Here is a 23424-nt window from a genome sequence, read left to right on the forward strand (position 1 = left end):
TCCCATGTTCCCCTGCATAATTGATGGCTTGAAGTTTGAACTGAGCTTCGTAAGTGTGTCTATTTGTATTATATTCATTTTCGGGGGGCTTAGAAACCAAACCGAAATTGTTTTGCGATAAACACATGCCCACACTATATACGGGTACCTTGTAGGGGTGTGCCTTTAGCGTCTGACCCCACCCACGTCCACCTTCTCTCTATATAAGAAGCGTGTCGGCAAGAAGTGCTCTCAGTCACGCTTTAGAGCTTACACACTGCGCTCCGCATTATAAGGCGCCCTGTCTATTTTGGAGAAAATGTGAGACTTTTTAGTGCGCCTTATAGTCGTGAAAATACGGTACTTAAATGGTATCTAAACATCCTATGTTAATGAAGTTAGTTTTAGAACTTTGTTGTTACGTGTCAGTGAACCACTTTCCCTCTGGGGTGTAAGAACATGAGAATGATTTGCACTCCATTAAAACTGCTCAATCATTACCTTTATATTGGATCAATACCTAGAGGCCAATCCAAAATAAATTATGGATACAACAAGGAGTTAGTTATGAACTTTCTTCTTGTTGAGGTTTAGTTCATATGTTGGCACATAACATGGAAAATTCACTTTTTATACCATTGGACTGTTTGGCTTTGACATGAGAGCGGTTCTTGGCAACAAAGAAAAACGAAAGGCAACTCTTTGCCCAGCTACTCAGACATCAGAATTTTATTTTTTTTCGACTTTGTAACAGTGAGGCCAAAAGATGAATGTATTGCTAGAACAAAAGTCTCAGCAACAACACAGTCCGTAAGAAGAACAAGCTGAACACAAGGTCAACATTAAACAATTTTCCCCAAAAATTAGTTTGCATGACATACCAATCAGATATGGATTTTTCAAAATGCATGTTCATCTATTTGTCTCATGTCTAAGGCATCTTTTCAATAGGGCGTACCTTATTTTGTCCATGAGCATGTACAATGAATGTCATAGGAACGCTTTATTCACATTCACGTTATTGGTAGAGCATCTGCAGGCGGTTGGTGTGGCAGTTATTGCGACTAATTTTGTTGTCAGGCTGGTAGAGCCTAGAGGAATTACCAAAGCAAGCAGGGACCGTATGCAGGTCAGAAGTGGGTGTAGGGTAACCTGGAGGTGGCACCAATGATCTGGGGTCAGCTGGGGGAGTTGTTAGTGGAGGTGTGTTGTGGTTTTGATTGGAGACAGTGGATGGTCTACTTCTTGATCGTAGAGCCTGTCGCTCAGAAAGCTGGTTTCTCAGCTCAGATACACGTTCTTCTTTCTGAAGCCACAGAGAAGAGAGACTTATAAAGTTCACAAATCAAAATTTATACTTGTGTGGAAGTCTTGGAAACCAATATTAAAACATGTAAATCTGCTTATTTCTTTACCTTTGGCCAAACCTTGAGAAAAAAAATAGGACTCATCACTGCACATTTAATCAGTGCCTGTTTTGCGGCATGAAGTGTGTATTGCTGTTAAGGCTCTACATTGAGCAGGGGGTGTCAAACTAATATTTTCAGAGGCCACGTCGCAGTTACAGTTTCAGTTGGAGGGCTGTTACGTCTTCCAACGAGGATAAAAGTCATTTATAGACATTAAAAACAGTCAATCATAGGCGCTGTTCAAAGCGCCTGCCAGTTGCAGTAGCTCCCTAAACCCTCACTCGTATTCTGTGTTTTTACAGCTTTTTTATTCTTTATTTTTACGTTTTATTGTCTCTTAAGATTTTACTTGTTACTTTACTTTCTTTCAGCAATAGACTGCTGCACCCTCATTGCAGGAAGGAGCGCTCCCGCAGATCCTTCCTCCCATCAGCTATCAGGCTCTTTAACAAAACAAATGGCTAAGTGTTAAGACCTACCATATGCATGCATGTACATCTATGTGTATGTATGTGTATATGTGCTTATATGTGTATGTGTATGTACACGTATGTGTATGTGTATGTACACGTATGTGTATGTATGTGTATGTGCTTATATACTACTGTGAAACTCGCAAGCGGAAGACAGGAGATGAAAAATGGCAGAAGTAAGGGCACTGCTTCTTCGGCGCAGAAGAGGAAGCAAAATTTGACTGTAGAAGAAGAATGTCGCACCGGAGAAGAACAGCCGAGAAGGACGTAGTGTTGCTTTTTCCTCTTTTGGATCGCACACACAAAGACTACTGTTGAAGCATTGTTTGGATTTTGAATCTGCATTGAAAATGCCTCCTAAGCGTCCTACGTCATTCAGGGCATCATAAATGAATCTACCATTCGTTACATCAAGAAGGAAGAAGCGAACATTCGGTAACCACGAGGAATAAAATAAAGTCCTCGTTAAAATGGCGAATGACCTATCGGTCTGGATCACAGACGGTAAGGAGAAGATACCTCTGGATACCAACATGATTACAACCAAAGCCAAGACATTTCATGAAAGCTTAGCTACTGACGAAGACACTGGAGATGAACCTCAGCCTTGTTTCAGTGCCGCGAGTGAGCCTTGTGGTTTTATTGCAAGCAAGGGCTGGTTTGAAATGTTTAATAAGAGGTCTGGACTGTGCAGGAGGTCTTGAATTGAATTAAATGCCTTTATTGTCTTTATACAAGTATAATGGACTTGAACTTGGATTAATACTCCCATTAATCTCATATCATTTTCTGAACCGCTTTATCCTCATTAGGGTCGCTGGAGGCTATCCCAGCTGACTCCGGGCAAGAGGCGGGGGACACCCTGAGTCAGTGGCCAGCTGATCACAGGGCAGAAGGAGACGGACAACCATTCACACTCAGACCCATACCCAGGGAAAATTTAGAGTCCAATCGCCCTACCATGCATGTTTTTGGAATGTGGGAGGAAACTGGAGTACCCGGAGAAAACCCACGCAGGCCTGGGGAGAACATGCAAACTCCACACAGTTTCCTTCAGCTGGGATAGTTTTAGCACCCTCCGTGACCCTCATGAGGATAAAGCGATTCAGAAAATAAATGAATGAATGAAAATGAATCTCAAAAGAGCTTTTAAGATCAGGATTCCCACAGTGTTAAATCACCTTTAACATTTAATAAACATTCTGGAACTGAAGAGACATTTTTTTAGGTTTTATATGTGGAATTCTTGCATTATTGCTTGATGTACACATTCAGCTTGGATCATTTTTTGTCGGCTTTATTCAGGATGAATTGGCTTCTGAAAATAATTTCTGATAATCACATGTATACTTTCATTCCAATAAAATACTTTGTACCTGTAGATAAGTTTTTACATTTAGTTTATTCAGGAAGTTTGATGAAATCATTTGTTGTCTGTGTAGGTAAAATATGTATTTTTTTCTTCTTTTTTTACATAACAAATTACCTGGGCAGGGGGGACCCCAAGGTAGGAATGGTTGCTTTGCTCCTGACTGTTGAAATAGGCAAAGGAAGATTGCACCATTTGTTCTCAAATCCTCTCCTTTTTTGGTAAGGCTTGCTACAGGACATGCCTTTTGTGGCACCCACTTGTTCATTTGCACATACGTAGACTTAAAAGTGGACATGTCTTGGGAGCGGGGCCCTCTCTCCAACCTCGAAGCTACTGTAAGGAGCCTATCCCAGCTGCCTTCGGACACAAGGCAGTGGACACCTTGAATTGGTGGCCAGCCGATCACAGGGCACAAGGAAACAAACAACCATTCACGCTCACATTCATCCCTAGGGGCAATTTAGTGTCCAATCAGCCTACAATGCATGTTTTTGGAATATGGGAGGAAACCGGACTACCCCGAGAAAACCTACGCACACGAGAACATGCAAACTCCATACAGGTGGATCGACCTGGATTTGAACCCAGGACCCCAGTGTGAGGCCAACACGCTCACCATTCAGCCGCCGGGCCTTCCTTATTATGGATCATTTGGTGAACACTGAGTAACAAAGCTCTAGCAGTCAATTGGGATTCATAGAACTGTAGTTACATGTATGTAAATTTCGTTATATATAAGCTCAGCCAAATCCAGTGGTTAGAATGGGGGTTGGCTCAACCCTTGAGGATAAACTGTAGATCCCATGGTGTGTCACGCAGACGCCTGCAGAGATAGCCGCAGATGCCCTCTAGGTAGGCCGAGACCAATTTATTGCTCCCGATTGAGCCACCAGAAACCCTGGCGTAGTGAGCCAAGACTGCAACATTACAAAACCTGAGAGGGGATGGGGTAAACCCACTGTTAAGGATGGACTGCAAGAAGTCCAGAAAAATGGGGACAAGACTTTCCACTGGGTCCACCCCACGGTTACCACATCACTCAATGAACAACTTCCACTTACAGGCATATTGCTAATGGGCGGAGGTTGCCTGGGCATTTAAAAGCATTAATCTGACAGATTGGGGGGTGCGCAGAACTTTCCCAGGCAAAATCAGATGAGGAAGTGGGCCGACTCTAACGAGGCGAAGGGCTTGAGCCATACCCTGCCAACAGTTCCCCATACCATGCGCACCAACTCTGGGTGGATGTGCCACTCCTCCTGTAGAAGATGTCGACAGAACAGTGCATCCCCAAGCTTGTTGCACTTACCGGGAAGATATGCGGGCTGCTAACTGGGGGCTACCCATACCAGGAGGCACCTGGAGGCCTTCATCAGACAAGCCAAATTATTGTCCCCTTGGTGGTTGATGGTGCATACCATAACAGTATTGTCAGACCACACCAGCACTTGTCTTCGTTGTATGCATGGGTACAATTTTTCGAGAACTAGATGCACCACCTGCAGGTTCAGTACATTGATATTCTCGGCCTGGTCTCGCACAGACCAGCTGCCCCAAACAATCTTGTGTTACCAGACAGCGCCACACCCCAACCGGCTGGCATCCGTAGTGACAACCATAGGATGCCCTTCACCGGGATGGCCCCGTCCTCCCAAGGTGCTATGGCAAGCACACACCAGCGTGAGACCCTGAGCAACCGGCGATGGTGCCGCCAGGAGTCCAGGTGGGAACCGTTTATCCACCACTAAAGGGGACGCAAACAAAAGAAGACCGAGGGGGACAATGATCATCAAGGAAGTTAGTGTTAGGTCTGTTCTGGCTTCAGGAGCAGGGACAGAAAGAGGGAGACCAATTTGAAGGAAATAAGTTTATTACCAGACTGCAGAATGGGGAGAGCTCGAACAGTGTTGACTCACAGTCTGTTCCTTGCAACTCTCTCAGAACGAACAGGAGGTGAGTCTATATATTTGTGATTTGGGCTGACATGTCTGCAGGGCAAAGTTTGTGCAAACAACATTTGGGCTGATACGTTTAGACACCTGCAGGGCAAGGTTTGTGCAAACAAGTTTTGGGCTGATACGTTTAGACATCTGCACGGCAAAGTTAGTATGACAACGATGCAGGGCAAAGTCTCTATGACAACGGTATTTTTATAACTCACAAACTGGTACAATACGAACAAGCAATTGCAGGGCAAATTTGTCAGCTTATCTTACAATTCCCTCCTGTTGTGAGTGTGTACACTCATTTGTTAGCGACCCTACTTTTGAACGAAATTCTTCACAAATTACTTCAAACTGGAGTTTAGACCGACCAGAAGGGGGCGAAAACCCTCGTGCAGATGAGGGGAAAATTCCTCTCTTGACCTCCCGCTTGGGACGATCGCCTCATGGCCTGGTGTCTCAGAATAGGAAAGACATTAATCAGTGTCAGACAAAAGCACAACATCAGGGCCAGATTGGGGTATGGATTGTTGCATGTGTATACGAGTTAGCATTAGCTGGGTTTCAACAATCATGATATGTTCGACGGTGGCATTAATGGTACGTTTGATCAAAGCTGAGAAGCAGGGTAAACAACAGGTTAGGATAACAAGCACGAGAGCAACAGCAGTTACGAACGGTACTAGGGCTTTCAAAAGAGTCTGTGTCCATGAGCCCGAGAGGAACCAGTCAAGCCATCCTCGTTGTGGAACCGGATCTCTTGTCATAGCGTTCTGTATGTTCTTTAGTTTTTAGGGCATCATGGACTGAGGATGCGTTGGCAGGGATGAAGGTGCAGCATGAGTCTCCTACCATGGCACACACACCTCCCTACTGGGCAGTTATTCTGTCAAGGGCAAGGCGGTTCTGGATAATCATTTGGGTCATGGTTTCTCGGCCTTGTTGTAGTCGGACTGATGCGTTGACATAGGCCTGGAATCTGTAGTCAATGGTTTCCAGACGTAGGGTGTTCTTTGCTGTTCTTACCCAGGGGAACAGAGCCATTAGGACTTTGGAGGAGACTGACCAGTGTTTGTGTTTGGGGGGGACATCCGAGCCCCACACTGGATCATGGGGGCGGAAATCGAGGCTCCAGCATTGACGCCTGGCTGGTAGACGTGGGTTGGTGTCAACTGTGGGGATCGAATCTGTTGTAAGGATGTATGTGTGGTCGAAGACAGATGTAGGGACACAGGCCAGTTGAATTGGCAGGGATGATCATATACATTCCGCAGAGCCACCATACTCAGTCCAGTACTGTCCATGATTGGGAAGGGACTTGTCTGATCTCATGTGTGGAGGGGGACCTGGTCCCAGGTGTCTCTTCCTTCGATTTTGACGGTGGTGGGGGTCGCCAATATCACATGGTGAGGTCCGTCCCAACGTGGAGAGGACCTGCACTTTCTTTTTATCATCTTGACGAGTACCAGGTCGCCTGGGGACAGGACCTCCTGTGTGGGAGACAGAGAAGATGTCGGCAGATCATTTGTATTTATCACAGTTCTTTCTTGGAACATTTTGCATAACCACTGAGTGAGAGAATCTGTTTCTCCTTTCTCTTCTACCACCAGATCTTTTTCCCACATTGGTGGATGGAAGGGTCTGCCGTTGGTGTGCATCCCTGTGGTTGGAATGATTCCCATGTATGTTTCTACCAGGCTCAGGCATTCTAGCCATGGTTTTCCTGTGTCTTCCGTGTTTTTTCTGAGTCTGAGTTTTACTGTTCCATTGGTTCTTTCAATGAGTCCAGCACTTTGGGGGTGGTAGGCGCAATGATATTTCAGGTTGATTCCAAGATGTTGTCCCATAGTTTGGATCACGTGGTTCACGAAGTGAGCACCATTATATCTCCAGATGACTCGCGGTATTCCATGGCTTGGAATGATCCTTTTGCATATGGCTTTTGCGACTGCCATGGCGTCAGCCTTCTTGGATGGGCATATCTTAACCCACTTGGTAAGTGTGTCAATGATCACAAGACAGTACTTGTATGTACCACTTTGTTTCAGTTCGATGAAATCCATGTTCAGAACCTCAAAGGGATATGTCCCTGTTTGCCTTGTTCCGCGCTTGGGTCGTTCATTGCCTTGAGAGTTTTGTGTACAGCAGGTGAAACAGTTTCTGCAAAAAGTTTTAAAGTAGGTTTGGAGACTTCTGGGAACATGCATTGTTTGTTGTACTATACTGATCATCCCTCCTGTTGAGACATGGCCCCTCCCATGTCTCAATTTGGCAACCACTTCAAACAATGATTGTGGGACGCATGGCTTGTTTTCTACTGCATAGAGGCCATTCTTGTGTTGAGTGGATCCTTCTGTTTCCCATTGTAGTTTCTCTTTTTCTGGGGCGTGATTTTGCATGTCTCTTAGGATTTCGGCAGGGATTGGGCTGTGTCTTTCCACCGTGGAGATTGCAGTCTGGATGTTTGCAGTGTGCGGCTTCTTTGGCTGCTTCGTCTGCTCGCTTGTTCCCCAATGAGACGGGGTCTTGTCGCGTTGTGTGTGCATTACATTTGTTGATAGCCAGCTTCATTGGTAGCTGTACCGCTTTGAGGACTTATGTGAGAAGCTCTGCGTGTTTGACTGGGGATCCAGTGGACATTTTCATTCCTCGTTTGGGCCACTGTCCAGCGAATAGATGGACTGTGTTAGTAACATGTCAACTCCGTGACGACCCGTAGGGTCAGTGGATGGGAGAGTATGAGTTCAGCGGAACTTTGGACGGCCATGGCTGCAGCACATATGGCTTGCACGCATGGTGGGAGGGCTTGTGCTACCACGTTCAGTCGTTTTGAATAGAAGGCGGCGGGGCGTGGTTTAGCACCATGTTGTTGGAGAAGGGCAGACGTCATGAATCCTGATTTGCAGTCAAGTGTTTAAACAAAAGGCTTGGTGTAGTCTGGCAGCCCCATGACGGATGAGCCTAGTATGGCCTGTTTAACGGTGTTGAAAGCTTCTTCAGCAGCTGGAGTCCATTCTACAGGATCTGACAGGTTGAGGTATTTTTCAACGTGACCGGACGATTCGCCGAAAGATGTTTTGCCGACGGACGTTTGGCCGACGGACAGTTCGCCGAAAGGACGTTTCGCCGAAACGGGATTCGCGTGCTTGCAACGTACTACAATGTGCTGCCAATTTTTTATATTTTTTTATTTTATCCTTGCGTTTAAAGTAGTAGCCATTTGGACACGCAATGTAATTTATCAAAGCTGGGGATTGATGTCTGACACTGAGAAAAAAAACAACACAGAGAACAATACCTGAAAATGCCATGGAACACACTTTTACTTCTAGTTTAATTTTAAATAATTCCCCATTATTTTAGGAAATATATATTCAAAATGATTTGCTGAGAACCTTAATTCAAAGATTAATCTCAACGTTTTCTATGCTGGTGTAAGTTTTCTGGAGTAGGATTTCTGGATTTACAATTTCATTACAGTAGTACTTATTGTTACTACTGCTTTATTTTCTCTATTTCTTCTGTCACGTACTGTTCTGCGTGATCTCCAAATGGCTACTACTTTAAACGCAAAGATAAAATAAAAAATATAAAAAAATGGCAGCACATTGTAGTATGTACTTGCATTTAGAAATATGTCCAGCGGGGGGCAGTACATGCCCTTGTTATTCCTAAATGAATGTTATCTTAACGGGCCGTATATGGCCCACGGGCCGAGGTTGAAAAACATGTACACATGATCCGGGGGCGGGGCGAGCGCGCGAATCCCGTTTCGGCGAAATGTCCGTTCGGCAAACTGTCCGTCGGCCAAACGTCCGTCGGCCAAACGTCTTTTGGCGAATCGTCCGAGTACCCCTTTTCCCTCATGAGGTCCAATAGTGGCTGGGTGATTTGTGCGAAGTGAAGGATCCATCCTCGACAGTAGTTGGCTAACCCGAGGAAAGACATGACTTGCTTCTTGGTCTTGGGTCTGGGGGCATCTCTGACGGCCTTCTTCCTGTTGTCTGTTAGCCTTCGACCTTTTTGTGACAAGAGATGTCCCAGAAATGTGACTTCAATCCGACAAAATTGAAGCTTGGATCACGAGGCCTTGTTTTTCATCTTTTCCAGGTGTTGGAACACTCTGATGGACTGTTTTTGGTTTTCTTCTGCTGTTGGGCTTGCAATTAGGATGTCGTCCACATAGATGAGCACTTGTGTGGACTCTGGATGTGGTTTGTAACTCATGCATCTCTGGCTCTCTGTGGAGAATATGGTTGGGTTGTCACAGAATCCTTGTGGCAATCTGGTGTAGGTGAACTTTCTGTTGCCAAATGTGAAGCTGAACCATCCTTGTGCTGTGGCATCCAGTGGGATTGAGAAAAACGCATTACTTAGATCAATGACAGTGAAGTATTCCTGTGTCGGTTTCAGTTCGTTCAGCAGCGTGTAGGGGTCTGGGACGTTGGGAGCACGGGACTTCACTGCTCCATTGACTTAGTGTAAATCTTGGATCATCCTCCATCCTCCCCCTGGTTTCTTTACGGGGAAGATTGGCGTGTTGCATTCTGCACGATCACTTTCAATGAGTATGCCTGCGTCAAGCATCTCCTGGATGACTGGGCAAATGCCTTCTTTTTGATCTGGCTTGAGCAGGTACTGCCGTACCCAAGGGCGATAAGAGGTTGTGGCTTCGATGGTGACTGGTCTTGCTGTGGTCATCCGTCCGACATCGGTTTTGGACTTGGACCATAGATTAGCTGGTACAGTGGGGAAATCTGTCTCGCTGTAGAGTAGGTCCACAGAATTGTCTAATACTGCGTACTTGTGCGTGGGGGGATGGTGTCGATGACCCAGTCCAAGCCCCTCCTGGTCACTTGTCCAAATTCAGGGATCTCACACCACTGATCCCCTTCATCGCTGTCTTGCCACTCGGATTCTTTTGTTTGCAGCACAAAGTCGGTCAAGGGTCCAAGATCCTTCCAGTCCATGGTGAACAACTTGTTCAGTGAGACATGAGGGCGGTGTCCCGTTGAGGTCAGCATTGCTAATGCCGATGGGAGGGTCACAGTGGCAAAACAGACTCCTTGGTTAGTCGCATATACATGGGTAATTATGATTTGTGGAGTGGGCATCTGTGAGAATTGCTTTAACCACTTGTTGTCCGGTCTCCGGTCTCCCATGAACTTCAGGGTGACATGTAACGGTCATGTTTGTTGTTCCTGTCCTGGTGCTGCCGGTCAGATATCTATAGCCTGTTATCTCAGACTTTCAGCTACCTTGGCAGAATCTTTCCCGACAATGTCGAGAGAGTAGAGGTGTTGGAAGTGGTGGTGTGGAAGATGTTTTTGGTCTTTTTTCTGGGTTGTAGGCCATTTTGGGTGCTGAGGTAGCGAGGGCTGGCAATGTCATCTAGTGAGGCCAGAGAGCGCCCGATGATCTTCTGGGCGGTGTTGATCCCTCTTTGCATGGCTTTTCTGTGTGCTACTGTGATTCCAGCGTACCACACTGTAATGCAGTATGCCAGGATGCACTCCACAGTTGCTCTATAGAAGGTTATCAGAAGCTTAGTGTCCAAGTTGTTCCTCCTGAGTACTCTCAGGGAATGTTCCCTCTAAGCTGCGCGCGTGCGCAATTGCGCACTACTCTCGTCTTCTCCGCGCAGCAGCAATCATATGGCGCGCACAAAATAAAATCCAAACATTTTTTTCTTTTTTTTCTCCTCTTTCCTCATGATGGCGCCCTTCATGCGGCAGCCAGTGGCAGTAGCTCTGTCCGCTCTGATGTTTTTCGTGTTTTACAGCCCTTCTATCTTTTTTTAAATTACATTTTAATATTTCTTAATACATTCCTTTTTACTATACTGTGCAAATAGAAGAAAAAGTGGCGAAATCAGGTGAGAACTGTCTAAATCTGCTGTGTGTGTGGTTGTGTGCGTGCGTGCGTGCGTGTGTGTCTAGTATGTGTGATCGTTTGTCTTCAACCTACACGATGGACTATAAATGGAAATTAGCCCTCGGCTACAATCTTACATATATATGTTCATTAACATGAATATAAATATGTTCATTAATATGTGCTATCCCTTATTAAATAAATCAAAGCAAAATCATGGAAAAATATTGCATATAAATGGAAACTTGACTATCTCAAGTGACACGTTCAGCAGAAAAGTCATTTAAATGAGAATGAGAAGTGAGGACAGATGTGTAAAATAAGGTAAAATTGAAGTCGGATTTGTGCATATTCTAATGGCATTTATGAAGATGTTTTATTCATAGATATTTTTTCATTCATTTTCTGAACCGCTTTATCCACTATCACTCGCGGGGGTGCTGGAGCCTATCCCTGCTGACTTTGGGCCAGGGGCGGGGGACACTGTATCGGTGGCCAGCCAATCGCAGGGCACAAGGAGACGGACAGCAGTGCACACTCAGACCCATACCTAGGGGCAATTTTAGAGTGTCCAATCAGCCTATAATGCATCTTTTTGGGATGTGGGAGGAAAACGGAGTACTCAGAGAAAACCCACACAGGCCCAGGGAGAATATGCAAATTCAACACAGGTGGACCGACCTGGATTTGAACCCAGGACCCCAGAGCTGTGAGGCCGATGCGCGAACCACTCATCCGCTGGGCCGCCCATTCATAGATATTAATCATTACATTTTATTATTACTAAATCATTTATGTGTAGTAGACATGGACCTGCTAATGGCAGGTGTGATACTGGTGTGTGCCCATAGCAAGCAATGATGATGTTGCTCACACTGGTACTCAGTGTGCTCAGGGAGGTTGTCTTTCTGGCCAGACAAATAAAAAATTTGAGGTAACATTGCTCTCAGGTCAGTCACTTTAATGCTTCTGGGCCTTCTTCACCACAGCAGTTGGTAGACCAGTAGATTTTTTTCCGTGACGTGGACCCCCAGGAATTGGAAGGACTGGACCCTGTCTACGCATACTCCATTTATAAGGAGTGGGGCCAGATCTGTGCTGCGTTTGCGAAAGTCCAGGATTATTTCTTGAGTTTTCGTGGTGTTTAGTGTGAGATTGTTCACCAAACACCACACAGACAGTTTGTCGACCTCATCTTTGTAGGGAGACTCATCCCCCTGAGATGAGTCAAACCACAGTGGTGTCATGATGATGGAGTTAGAGGGGTGGGTCGGTGTACAGTCGTATGTGTACAAGGAGTATAGAAGAGGACTCAGTACACAACCTTGAGGGGAGCCAGTGCTCAGTGTAATGGAGGAAGAGAGGTGGGGAGCAAGTCTAACAGTTTGTGACAATTGATTAAGAAATTCTTAATCCAGCAGCAGATGGAAAAGTTTGTCAGCCAGAATATCCGGTATTAAAGTGTTGAAGGCTGAACTATAGTCAATGAAAAGCATCATCACATAGTTCCCATGGGGCTCCAGGTGGCTAAGTGCTGTGTGTAGAGCTACGGCGATGGCGTCCTCAGTGGACCTGTTTGCTCTATAAGCAAACTGTTGAGGGTCAACTGAGGGAGGGATTGTGTCCCTGATGTGGCGGGCAACTAACTTTTCAAGGCACTTCATGATCACAGGCGTAAGTGCAACAGGCCTGTAATCATGCAGGCTGTCAACGGTTGGCTTTTTAGGGACAGGGATAATGGTGGCAGATTTCAGGCAGAAGAGGATGATGGATTGTTGCAGGGAACAATTCAAAATCTTTGTGAAAACCCCAGTCAGCTGGTCAGCACAGGCTTTGAGCACCTTCCCAGGTACTCCGTCAGAGCCAGCAGCCTTCCTGGTGTTCACAATCCACAGTACCTGTCTCACTTCATGTTCCTGAAGCATCAGTGGACTGCTGCAAGGTGGTGGGTGTGTTGAGACTGAATCTGATTTGTCAGTCTCCAAGCGGGCAAAGAAATGGTTCAGTTCCTAGGCTAGTAAGGCATCTGTGTTAACAGACACCTTATTTTGTCAATGTAATTGGTATTGTGAAGTACTTACTCCCTGCCACATCTTTTTTGGGTTATTTTTTTGTGAAGTGGTCCTCAATTTTCCTTGTATATGCTGCCTTGGCCTTTTTAATGCCTCTCTTCAGGTCTGCTCTGGCAGCGCTTTTTGGAACTTGTCCCCTGACCTGAAGGCGGTGTTACGGCGTTTAATGAGTGCCTGTGTCTCACTGGTCATCCAGGGTTTTTGGTGAGGAAAAACCCGGATACGTTTATTAACAGTGACAGTGTCCATACTGTTATATATATATATATATATATATATATATATATATATATATATATATATATATATATAGGTAGGTATCAAATGAGAAATCTAGTCAAGAATTGTTGTAAAACGTAATATACCGTAAAACCTCTATTTCAACGGCATGCCGTTTTATTTTTCAAACTTTCCCCCGTAGTGCCGTTCTATTAGAGGTGCCGTTCAATTAGAGGGTGAATTTGCGGTAAATTTTATGGATGAAAAGAGAAACCAGGTAACATATACATATTTATTTAACAAAAGGCAAAAATACAAGGCGATTACTGGTAAGTAATTACAAATTCACTGGTGAAAATCAAGTGACACGTCGCTGTTGTAGCTGTTCTATTCATTCACGTCACCTTCCGCATCAGTGTCGAGTTTCTGAGTGAGTTCACGTTCATCGTCACCAGCATTGGCTCGCGCTTGCTGGAGAAGTTGCAAACCAGTCTGAATCAATCTGACCTGAAACAATGGATCTGGCAATCCTTCGAGCCGTCGAGAGCGGTTGGTGCTCGCATGTTGCAGAATTTGGTGTAGCTCTTCTCGCCGTGCAACTTCCTGTTCTCGTAGAACTGTCGGATTTTGACCTTGAATGGGGCGTTCCAGTAGTCCTCGGGGGCCTGTATAAATTTGGTGCAGCCTCCTGGAATCACGGTCACATTAATATGGAGCTTCTTCAATTGCTCTTTGGTGGCATCGCCAATGTGAATAGGCAGTATGAATCCCAGGCAAGAAGGCGCTTGCCATCTGACCTCCTTCTCAGGTTGAGAAAAACCTTAATTTCACCGGCATGCCGCTCTATTTTTCAAACTTTTCCCGTAGTGACGTTCAATTAGAGGTGCCGTTCAATTAGAGAGTGCCATTCAAATAGAGGTTTTACGGTATGTGTAGTCCAGATATTGCATTTTGGGATCCCGTTTGTACACACATTGTATGTGGTTAAATATTTGGTGAATTTGTATTCACCATTTCCTTCTTTGGCGACTGCCAGTTGCCAAACCCTATGCAATGTGCAAAAGTACAGTCAGGTGTGGCAGGGTTTATGGGATTGTAATATAATCATTGTATATCAGTAAATATGAGGTCAGATAACAAAAGAATAAACAGTAGTTTATTTCTTGTTACCCATCACTTTAAACTATAGGCAGTCTGACTCCTGGTCATCTTAAATCCTTACATTAGACATTTGAAACGGAGGAAGTGAAAGTGTGAAGAGTCTTTAGTTATAAATTTAGCATTGAAAGAACTTCTATTCAAGATGCATTTATTCAGTCAACAATATGGATGTGAATTTATCAGTTCAGTGAATAAAACCACAAACTTGACTTGCCTCTTGTATGATTTTTTGTAGCTCCTTGTTTTCTCTTTCCAACTGTCTGGATTTCTCCTCATCATTGTTGTTCATGGAAGAACCAGTCTTCATGGCCTCCTGGGCATCTGATTGCCACTCACCCCTTGTGATTAAACGTCGCATCTACAAAACATGAATATGCTCTTTTAAAGAAAATAAAAAATAAAATTGTTTTACAGTCATTTCAATACTTAGATGACTTTTGATTCAGCCAGCTCTTGTGACCTTCAAATGGATATTTTTGCAGTGATTAAGCTCATTTTAAGATATCTTAATGTCATGCTCATGTTAGACCTTATATTTTGCCATTCAAAAACAACAAATGGGTCAATCCAGAATTGGAGAACATATTACATATCATCCTTCACGTTGGGGCAGCGTGGCGGCGCGAGTGGTTAGTGCGTTGGCCACACAGCTCTAGTGTCCTGGGTTCAAATCCAGGTCGGTCCACTTGTGTTTGGGGTGAGTTTCCTCCAGGTACTCTGGTTTACTCCCACATTCCAAAAACATGCATGCTAAGAGGATTAGACTCTCTAAATTGCCCCTAAGTATGGGTGTGAGTGTGCATGGTTGTCCGTCTCCTCGTGCCCTGTGATCGGATGGCTACTGACTCAGGGTGTCCCCAGCCGCTTGCCCAGAGTCAGCTGGAATAGGCTCCAGCATCCTCCGCAACCCAAATAAGGATAAAGCGTTTCAGAAAATGAATGAATGAATGAATCCTTCACATTTTATATTAAATCAAATAGTCTGGAAAATATGGTAACTCATAAACAAAATAGCAAGCGTGGCACGAGGACAATGGCCGCCTTCAAGTGTGTGACGAGGATGAAGACTGCTTTCAAGCGTGGGATGACCACGGCAGCCTCGCGCAGGTACCCGTTCCAGCTGGCTGTTCGTTAGTGCCCGTCCCGGCTAGCCGTTCGCCAGTGCCCGTCTCGGCTAGCCATTTGCTAGTGCCTTTCCCGGCTAGCCATTCGCTAGTGCCTGTCCCGGCTAGCCGTTCGCTTGTGCCCGTCCCAGCTAGCTGCTCTGTGCACCCATCCCAGCTAGCCGCTTCTGTGCGCCTGTCCCTGCGCCCGCTCCTGTGCGCCTGTCCCTGCGCCCGTTCCTGTGCGCCTGTCCCGCTGGCCCACTCCCATGCAACTCTCTTGGCGGGGGCCCCGACGGTGGCGGTCCTCTCGGCGACGACTCTGAAGCCGAGAGCGGCGATCCTCTCGTCGACGACTCTGTTGCCGATTACCCTACATGCTTCCTGGTTGAGGCGACCTGCAAAATCGCCACTATTTTGGGTGAGTCGCTCCCTCATCGTTCGCCAACATGATGGTCAGGAGTCAGGAGACCGTTCAGGGGGAGGCGACCTGTGACAACGATGTTGCCCCTCCAGAGACTGTCCAGGGCGAGACGCCCGGCTACAGCCTAGAGCAGGCGTGGGCAAGTAATTCCACAAAGGGCCGCAGTGGGTGCAGGTTTTCGTTTCAACCCATAATATAATCGGGTATGTTAGATATACAATCATTGGATTGCAGTCAGGTGCTTCTTGTTTCAGCAGAAATCTAGTTGGTCAAACTGTCTGTGTGGATTGGTTGGAACAAAAACCTGCACCCACAGCGGCCCTCGAGGACCGGCTGCCCACCCCTGGCCTAGTGGGACTACTTGGACGATCGCGCGATGGGCCAGCCAGCTGCTTCCTCGCGGGCCAGGCGGAATTACCTCACGACTGGCCAGCCCGCCGCTTCCTCGCGGGCTGGCCAGGATGACCTCCCAATGGGCCAGACCGCCGCAAATCTTCAGAGGGTGGCTGTAGGGGCAAAAGGAGGAGCTTCTTTCTGTGAGAGGTTTTCGGCGCACAAGGAACATGGCGACCGCCGTTTATTTTCTTGTACAAATATGCTGTTCTACAAGGACATGACACTGTCAAGACGATTGCCAAAATCAATAGCTCCGACAATTTTGTCATCAATCGCCTGGACACGTTGTTTCAAACTGCGTGCCATATTGAATATATTCTGGAGATAACTTAAAGGAAGACCACATTCTTCATCCTCATCCTCATTGTTGATGGGATCATTTCAACGAGGTCCTCATCAGTTGGGAAGTGGGGTGTTTTGAGTGGCTCTCGAGCATTGTGTTGGCGTATTCTGAATGTTTGCTTCTTCTTTCTTGATATAACACATGGTAAATTCATTTACGGTGTAATGGCGTGCGACATCTTTAGCATATGTAGCAACGTCACTTTTTCGGTCACTGTCATCATGTCTCGTTTTTCCTGGGCTCATTGGATGCCTTAGATAGCTCAGGACGCTTAGGAGGCATTTTCAATGGTGACTTAAAATCCAAACAAAGGCTGGAAAAGGCTCGGCGTAGTCTTTCTCCACAGGTGATGTGCGCGATGGGAAATTCCATCGCAACAAAACAGGAGAAGGCAAGATGTCGTCCTACTTAGCCTTTTATATTATTTGGTGCGTTATTCTTCTATGGTGAAATATTGCTTCTTCCGCGCAGAATTCCACCCAATTCAGAGCCGAAGAAGCATTTTTTATCCCCTCTATTATCTTATTCAAATTTTATGAACTATTTTTTAATACTTAATATAAAACACGCAATGTACTGAAACCTTACCTTGGGAACAAACAGAACCACGAGGGTGATGTAGACAGAAAAAACGATGGCCAGGGAGGCGAAGGCAAATGAGGCATCCTGCTGAGAAGACAGAATCATGGTGACAGGCGCTGTGATCAAACAAAGCACCTGAGAACAAGATTTGAGAAAACATTATTAGAAAGACATGCATGCTTCAAAGAATGGAAGTGCACATGCCAAAAACACCATACAATATTTGCGCAAACTATAAAAAGTGGTTGCACATATTCTATCTAGCGAACTACATTCTGGTGCATGGAAAATGAGAATAACTGTTAGTAATTCATTCATTTTCTGAATGGCTTTATCCTCACAAGGGTTGCAGGGAGTACTGGAGTTTATCCCAGCTGACTTCTGGCAGGAGGTGGGGGACACACTGAATTGGTGGCCAGCCAAACACAGGGCACACAGACACGGACAACCAGTCACACTCATATACCTAGGGGAAATTTAGAGTGTCCAACCAGCCTACCATACATATTTTTGGAATATGAAACGAAACCGGAGGACCTCGGGAAAACCCACGCAGGCCGGGCATAACATGCAAACTCTGAAGAGGTGGACCGACCTGGATTCAAACCCAGGACCCCAGAACTGTGACGCAGACGCGCTAACCATTCAGCCGTCGGGCCGCATGAAATGTTAGTAATTTAATTGGAAAATCCTTTGTTTCATAGCCTTCACCCTCAACCTATTGCACTACACATTATGATTTGTGATATTGAGTTGGACTTTTGTTAATCTTGACTTTGGCAGTGTTATGTCAAGATGTTGTAAGTTGAAGTATTATCGTGCAGCAATAAAATTATTTGCTGACTTAAGCAAATCATGTTGCATCACAGTCCTTAATCATTCTTTTTAAGTCTTGTTTTGTTGGGGTTTTGGGTGGATGTGTAAGTTTTGCCTCTTGTGTCCCTCCGGGCTTCCCTTCTCTTATGTGGCCATGCGTGTGTGATTGGTAATCGGCCCTTGTGTGTGTATTTAAACCCCTGTGCCTCACATGGTCTGGTGTAGGAGTATTACCTAGTGTTTCCTTTGGTCTCCTTCAAGAAAGTCATGTTTTTGCCTCTTCGGCGATGTGCGTTCCTCCCAGTTTAGTCGCCATTTTGTCCCCGTTATCTTTGTATGGTTAGTTTGTGTCAGGAGCGGCCCGTTTGTCCCTCCAGGCATGCCGTCAGGGCAGAGCGGCTGCGGTCAATCTTCTGATTACTTCCTGTTTTGGTATTTAAACATCAATGAGTCGTAGTGTCATTGTCGGATCGTCTCCTGCATGCGTCCTACATGCTGCTGCATATTCCTGCAGGCTCCCATTTTGTTTGAAGCCTTTGTTGATTTGTAAAGACCTTTTGATTTATTAAAGATGTTGTTTTGAAGCTAACTGCCTCGTTCCCTTCCTGCTTGCCGTGCCTGGGTCCTAATCCATTCCCGATCGCGCCACGACGACGCGGCGCAATTGTAACAGAACGATCCGATCATCATGGACCCAGCGGGAAGCCACCCACGCTCGCACCGACGCTCTCGTCGACGCCAGCCACCCTTCTTGAAGCCCCCCGACCACATGGATTTAGCGGTAAGCTCCCCAAAATCTTTTGGGGAGTTTATAATGGTTTATAATGGTGTGGGCACCTCAGAGACATTCCGGCAGCGGAGGAATCCCGACTAGGAGGTAATTCTGAGCCTCCATCCACCTTTAAACCGACCCTTCGCCCAACCACACCGTTCAAGATCCCTGTGCCGAAGCCACGCAAAATACTCCCTTTGCCACCTGGGCCGCCAGTCTCACTCATGCCAAAGCCATGAACCAGGCTTCCGGTGCCGGCTGGCCCGCCAAGTTCCAGCCTGCCAAGTTCCAACCTGCCGAGTTCCAGCCTGCCGAGTTCCAGCCTGCCGAGTTCCAGCCTGCCGAGTTCCAGCCTGCCGAGTTCCAGCCTGCCGAGTTCCAGCCTGCCGAGTTCCAGCCTGCCGAGTTCCAGCCTGCCGAGTTCCAGCCTGCCGAGTTCCAGCCTGCCGAGTTCCAGCCTGCCGAGTTCCAGCCTGCCGAGTTCCAGCCTGCCGAGTTCCAGCCTGCCGAGTTCCAGCCTGCCGAGTTCCAGCCTGCCGAGTTCCAGCCTGCCGAGTTCCAGCCTGCCGAGTTCCAGCCTGCCGAGTTCCAGCCTGCCAAGTTCCAGCCTGCCAAGTTCCAGCCTGCCAAGTTCATCATCTCCTGCATGCATCTTACATGCTGTTGCATATTCCTGCAGGCTCCTGTTTTATTTGAAGCCTTTGTTGATTTGTAAAGCCCTTTTGATTTATTAAAGATGTTGTTTTACAGCTAACTGCCTCGTTCCCCTCCTGCTTCCCGCGCCTGGGTCCTAATCCATTCCCGATCGCGCCACAACGACGTGGCGCGATCGTAACAGTTTGTTATTGAAAGTCCCATGTTCAGCACCAGCACTTCCCTCGCCTTTTCCTTCTCGCATCCTGGGTTCTGTCTCGCTACGCACCTGAAGGTAAATCATGATAGCCTGATGGTGTAGTGCTTCACTCGCCTTACTTCAGTGCAGGTATGGGTACGCTTGATTCTTGCTGTTGGCGGAATGATTGTGAGTGTGAATGGTCATCTGTCTCTCTGTGTCCTCTACGACTGACTGGTGACCAGTCTATGGTGTAGTCTCCCTTTTGCCTGAAATCAACAGGGAAAGGCGCCTGCAAAAGTTCCGAGGATGCGCGGTACCAAAGCTGAATGATTTAATTGAGATGACTGCATAAACAGTGATAATTCAAAAGCAGTCGGCAAGAGCTTTGGGTCACATTCTATGTCTTTTCGAAACAGCTCCTTTGATCTTATCTGGTCTGATGTCATCTCATCCTTATTTTAGGACAGTCTGTCATTATTTTTTTAAAATTTGATATCAGGGAGATTCCCCATTTTATGTAAATGTTATGAAAACCAAATCTGGAACCTGTTAACTAGGGTTAAAATGGGCTAAGTCAGGGGTGGCCAGTTCCAGTCCTCGAGAGCTGCTATCCGTTCTGTTTTCCATATTTCCCTCCACCAACTCACCTGAATCAAATAATTGGGATCGGTATCAAGCTTCTGGAGAGGCATCAAGTCTGCCAAAGAAAACTACAATGGGAAGATAGATGGGCAACTCGACAACCCCCAAACAATGTGGCAGATCACTGCGACTCCTACAGACTCAGGTGCGGCATTGGCAGATGAGCTAAACAACATTCTTGCCCACTATTTAGTCCCAAGCCCATCATTCAGTCACACCACCTAAACCTCCAGTACATCCCACACCAAACTCTGGAAAAAGCTTCACCCCACTTACCGTGGAGATAGTGGACATGAGACGAGTGCGCCGTGCTGTCAACCCCCGGAAGGCCACAGGACCGTATGGTCACCAAGTTCTTTGAAAAACTGGTACTGAAACATTTCAAAAAGTAAGGAACTTAGCCCTTCCTGAAACCCCACCTTCTACCGGTCAATCATTGAAGGTGTGCTGACCTATGCTGTGTCAGTATGTACACTCAAGCTGTCTAGAATCAGACAGAAAAAGCATGCAAGGGGTGATCTACCTCTCCTACCCGCCATCTACAACTCCTCATGCCTAAGAAGGGTAAAGAGCATCACAAAAGACAATACTCTTTCCGGCTTCCACCTCTCAACCTGCTATGCTCCGGCTGGCGCTACAAGAGGACGTAATCTAGACTCAATTAAGTACTGTCACTAGTGGTATATGTAAAATGTCATAACACTGCCAGATGCATATAAATACGTAATGTTCTCCGACTTTTACTTCAGTCTTAACATTGCAAATATTTATCTTGCACTTTGATACTGTCACTTAAACATCATAGCTACGTGACATGCTAACCACTTTAGTCACTTTTTTTTACCTCAATTCCTTTTTATTCTATACAAGCAGGGGGGCTTCGCCCGTCCCCCTGCTTGTTTAGAACCAAAAGACAATTGTTGCGCTATTAAAAAAAATCTTTATAAAAATGGGTGTTTAACAAATAAAAGATTGAGTTTACACACTTAGAGAAGGTGAAGAAATTCAATTGGGATCCGACAGCCGTTTCTGGCCAACCCGAAAAAACTTCAACTCTCTACGTAGCACGGTTAGGACAAACGTAGAGAGAGAATCTTAATATACACACACAAACCCATCCATAAATCCCGCTTTATAAGGATTATAGATGACCGCCGAGGTCGAAGCCTCGACACCACTTTGGAATGCAGAAGATGCCATCTTGGTGCGCTTCAATTGTTAACGCCTTTCCCAACCCGATACAAAATAAGAACTCCTCTTTTTTGGCATAATTGATGAAAAGTGACGGTGCAAACGTATGTAAAGTATGCAAAAAAGGAATGTATATTATATACAGAAGCAGGAGTATGCCTTTTAGGAATAAGTATGGAAAAGTGACGGTCAATATCAAAAGAAAGGCTGACGAATTTGACCTATTTAAGCAATGTTTGGGTATTATTTTTGTTAAAACATTGTAAATCAAAGTGAAAATCTGGCGAAAATAAATACTCACACAATAGTGGTGGTGCAGCCCGGTGGTGCAAGTGGTTAGCGCATCAAGTTTGACAAGACTGTTTGAACACCCCAAATTTTTTTTTATACATAAAATAATTACAGTACCTCTGAAACAAATGATTATAACAATATATTAAGCCCGTTTAAAAGCAAGATCTAAAAGAATTGGACAGAAAACCAAAAACGTACTATCACTGTCAGATATGAAAAATAAAAAAAAACACAAACGCCTGAACTGGGACAATACTGTTAAATAAGCCGATGCCATCTTGTTTTACAAAATCTTCCATCACAAAGCTCCTCCTCCACTGCAAGGATTTGTAAAAAAAAAAAATCCATCAGATCAACAAGCGCTAGAGGTGACTGAGTAGTTCCCTTCAAAAAGAGTGCATTTAGCCAAAGCACCTTCTCTGTTTGTTCCTCACATAGCTGGAAATGAATATCAATTACCCTATGTGAACTCCCGTCTCTGAACCTATTTGCCATTCATCTTTATAACCTGGCTCCTTGATTAACAACATTGTGATCACAATGCTGCCTAGACCTGTGCTACTTGTGTATGTCTCATTGTTTCTATGCTGCTTTCTAGTCTGTTGTCCTGTTGTCCTACTGATTTTATCTTCAACCTGCACAAGGGACTAAAGATGGAAATGAGCCTATAATCCTACATATTGGGAGGCCCGGTCATCTGGTTAGCGCGTCGGCCTCACAGCTCTGGGGTTGTGGGTTCAAATCCAGGTCACGTCCACCTGTGTGGAGTTTGTATGTTCTCCCCGGGCCTGCGTGGGTTTCCTCCGGGTACTCCGGTTTCCTCGCACATTCCAAAAACATGCATGGTAGGCTGATTGGACACTCTAAATTGACCCTAGGTATTGGTGTGAGTGTGTATGGTTGTCCATCTCCTTGTGCCCTGCGATCGGCTGACCACCGATTCAGGGGGTTTCCTCGCCTCTGGCCCAGAGTCAGCTGGGATAGGCTCCAGCACCCCCGTGACTTTAATGAGGATGAAGCGGTTCAGAAAATGAGATGAGATGTTCATTAAAATGCACATGTATATGCTCATCAATATGTCTTGTCCCTATATTAAATAAATCAAACTCAAATATTCAAGAGAAAAAGCATCTTATTTTCCCTCATTCAAATCCTGCAAAAACTAGCACATCTTAATATCTGAACATTTAAATATGCAAACTACATTGCAAGCACATTTGGAAATGAATGGATTCAGATTTTTGCAATGTATATTAACAAAATTCATCTACTGTGATAAAACAACAAAATTCCAATAACTGCATTAACCATCAGTGTTCGGCATTCGCTTTGAAGGTACATGTGCCATCTAGTTTTGCAAATGGGTACAATGTCTAGACTCCAAATTTGAGACGACTTTCACATTTTCAGTCATATTTCAATGCAAAAAAACATCGTCTTATATTTGGGCCAATACGGTATATACAATTATAATTACTAATTATTTAAGTTCATTATGAGAATTGTGAAGTCCAAGTCGAGTTG

At 45.5% G+C, this 23424-nt stretch overlaps 1 protein-coding gene across 6 annotated transcripts in view; it reads right to left on the bottom strand.

Moving 5' to 3' along the window:
* Positions 1 to 680: 680 nt before the first annotated feature.
* The window catches only part of gabbr1b (gamma-aminobutyric acid (GABA) B receptor, 1b), a 129306-nt gene continuing 106562 nt past the window's right edge, over positions 681 to 23424 (bottom strand). For all 6 annotated transcript variants that reach the window (XM_077590958.1, XM_077590962.1, XM_077590961.1 and 3 more), the window contains 3 exons: positions 17357 to 17485; positions 14717 to 14860; positions 681 to 1285 (listed from right to left, as the gene is read on the bottom strand). In XM_077590958.1, the coding sequence (XP_077447084.1) occupies positions 998 to 1285; positions 14717 to 14860; positions 17357 to 17485 (561 nt within the window). In that variant the 3' untranslated portion in view covers positions 681 to 997. The remainder of the gene's footprint in view (positions 1286 to 14716; positions 14861 to 17356; positions 17486 to 23424) is intronic.

The sequence above is a fragment of the Stigmatopora argus genome, chromosome 21, assembly GCF_051989625.1.
Source record: "Stigmatopora argus isolate UIUO_Sarg chromosome 21, RoL_Sarg_1.0, whole genome shotgun sequence".
Classification (NCBI taxonomy): Eukaryota; Metazoa; Chordata; class Actinopteri; order Syngnathiformes; family Syngnathidae; genus Stigmatopora; species Stigmatopora argus.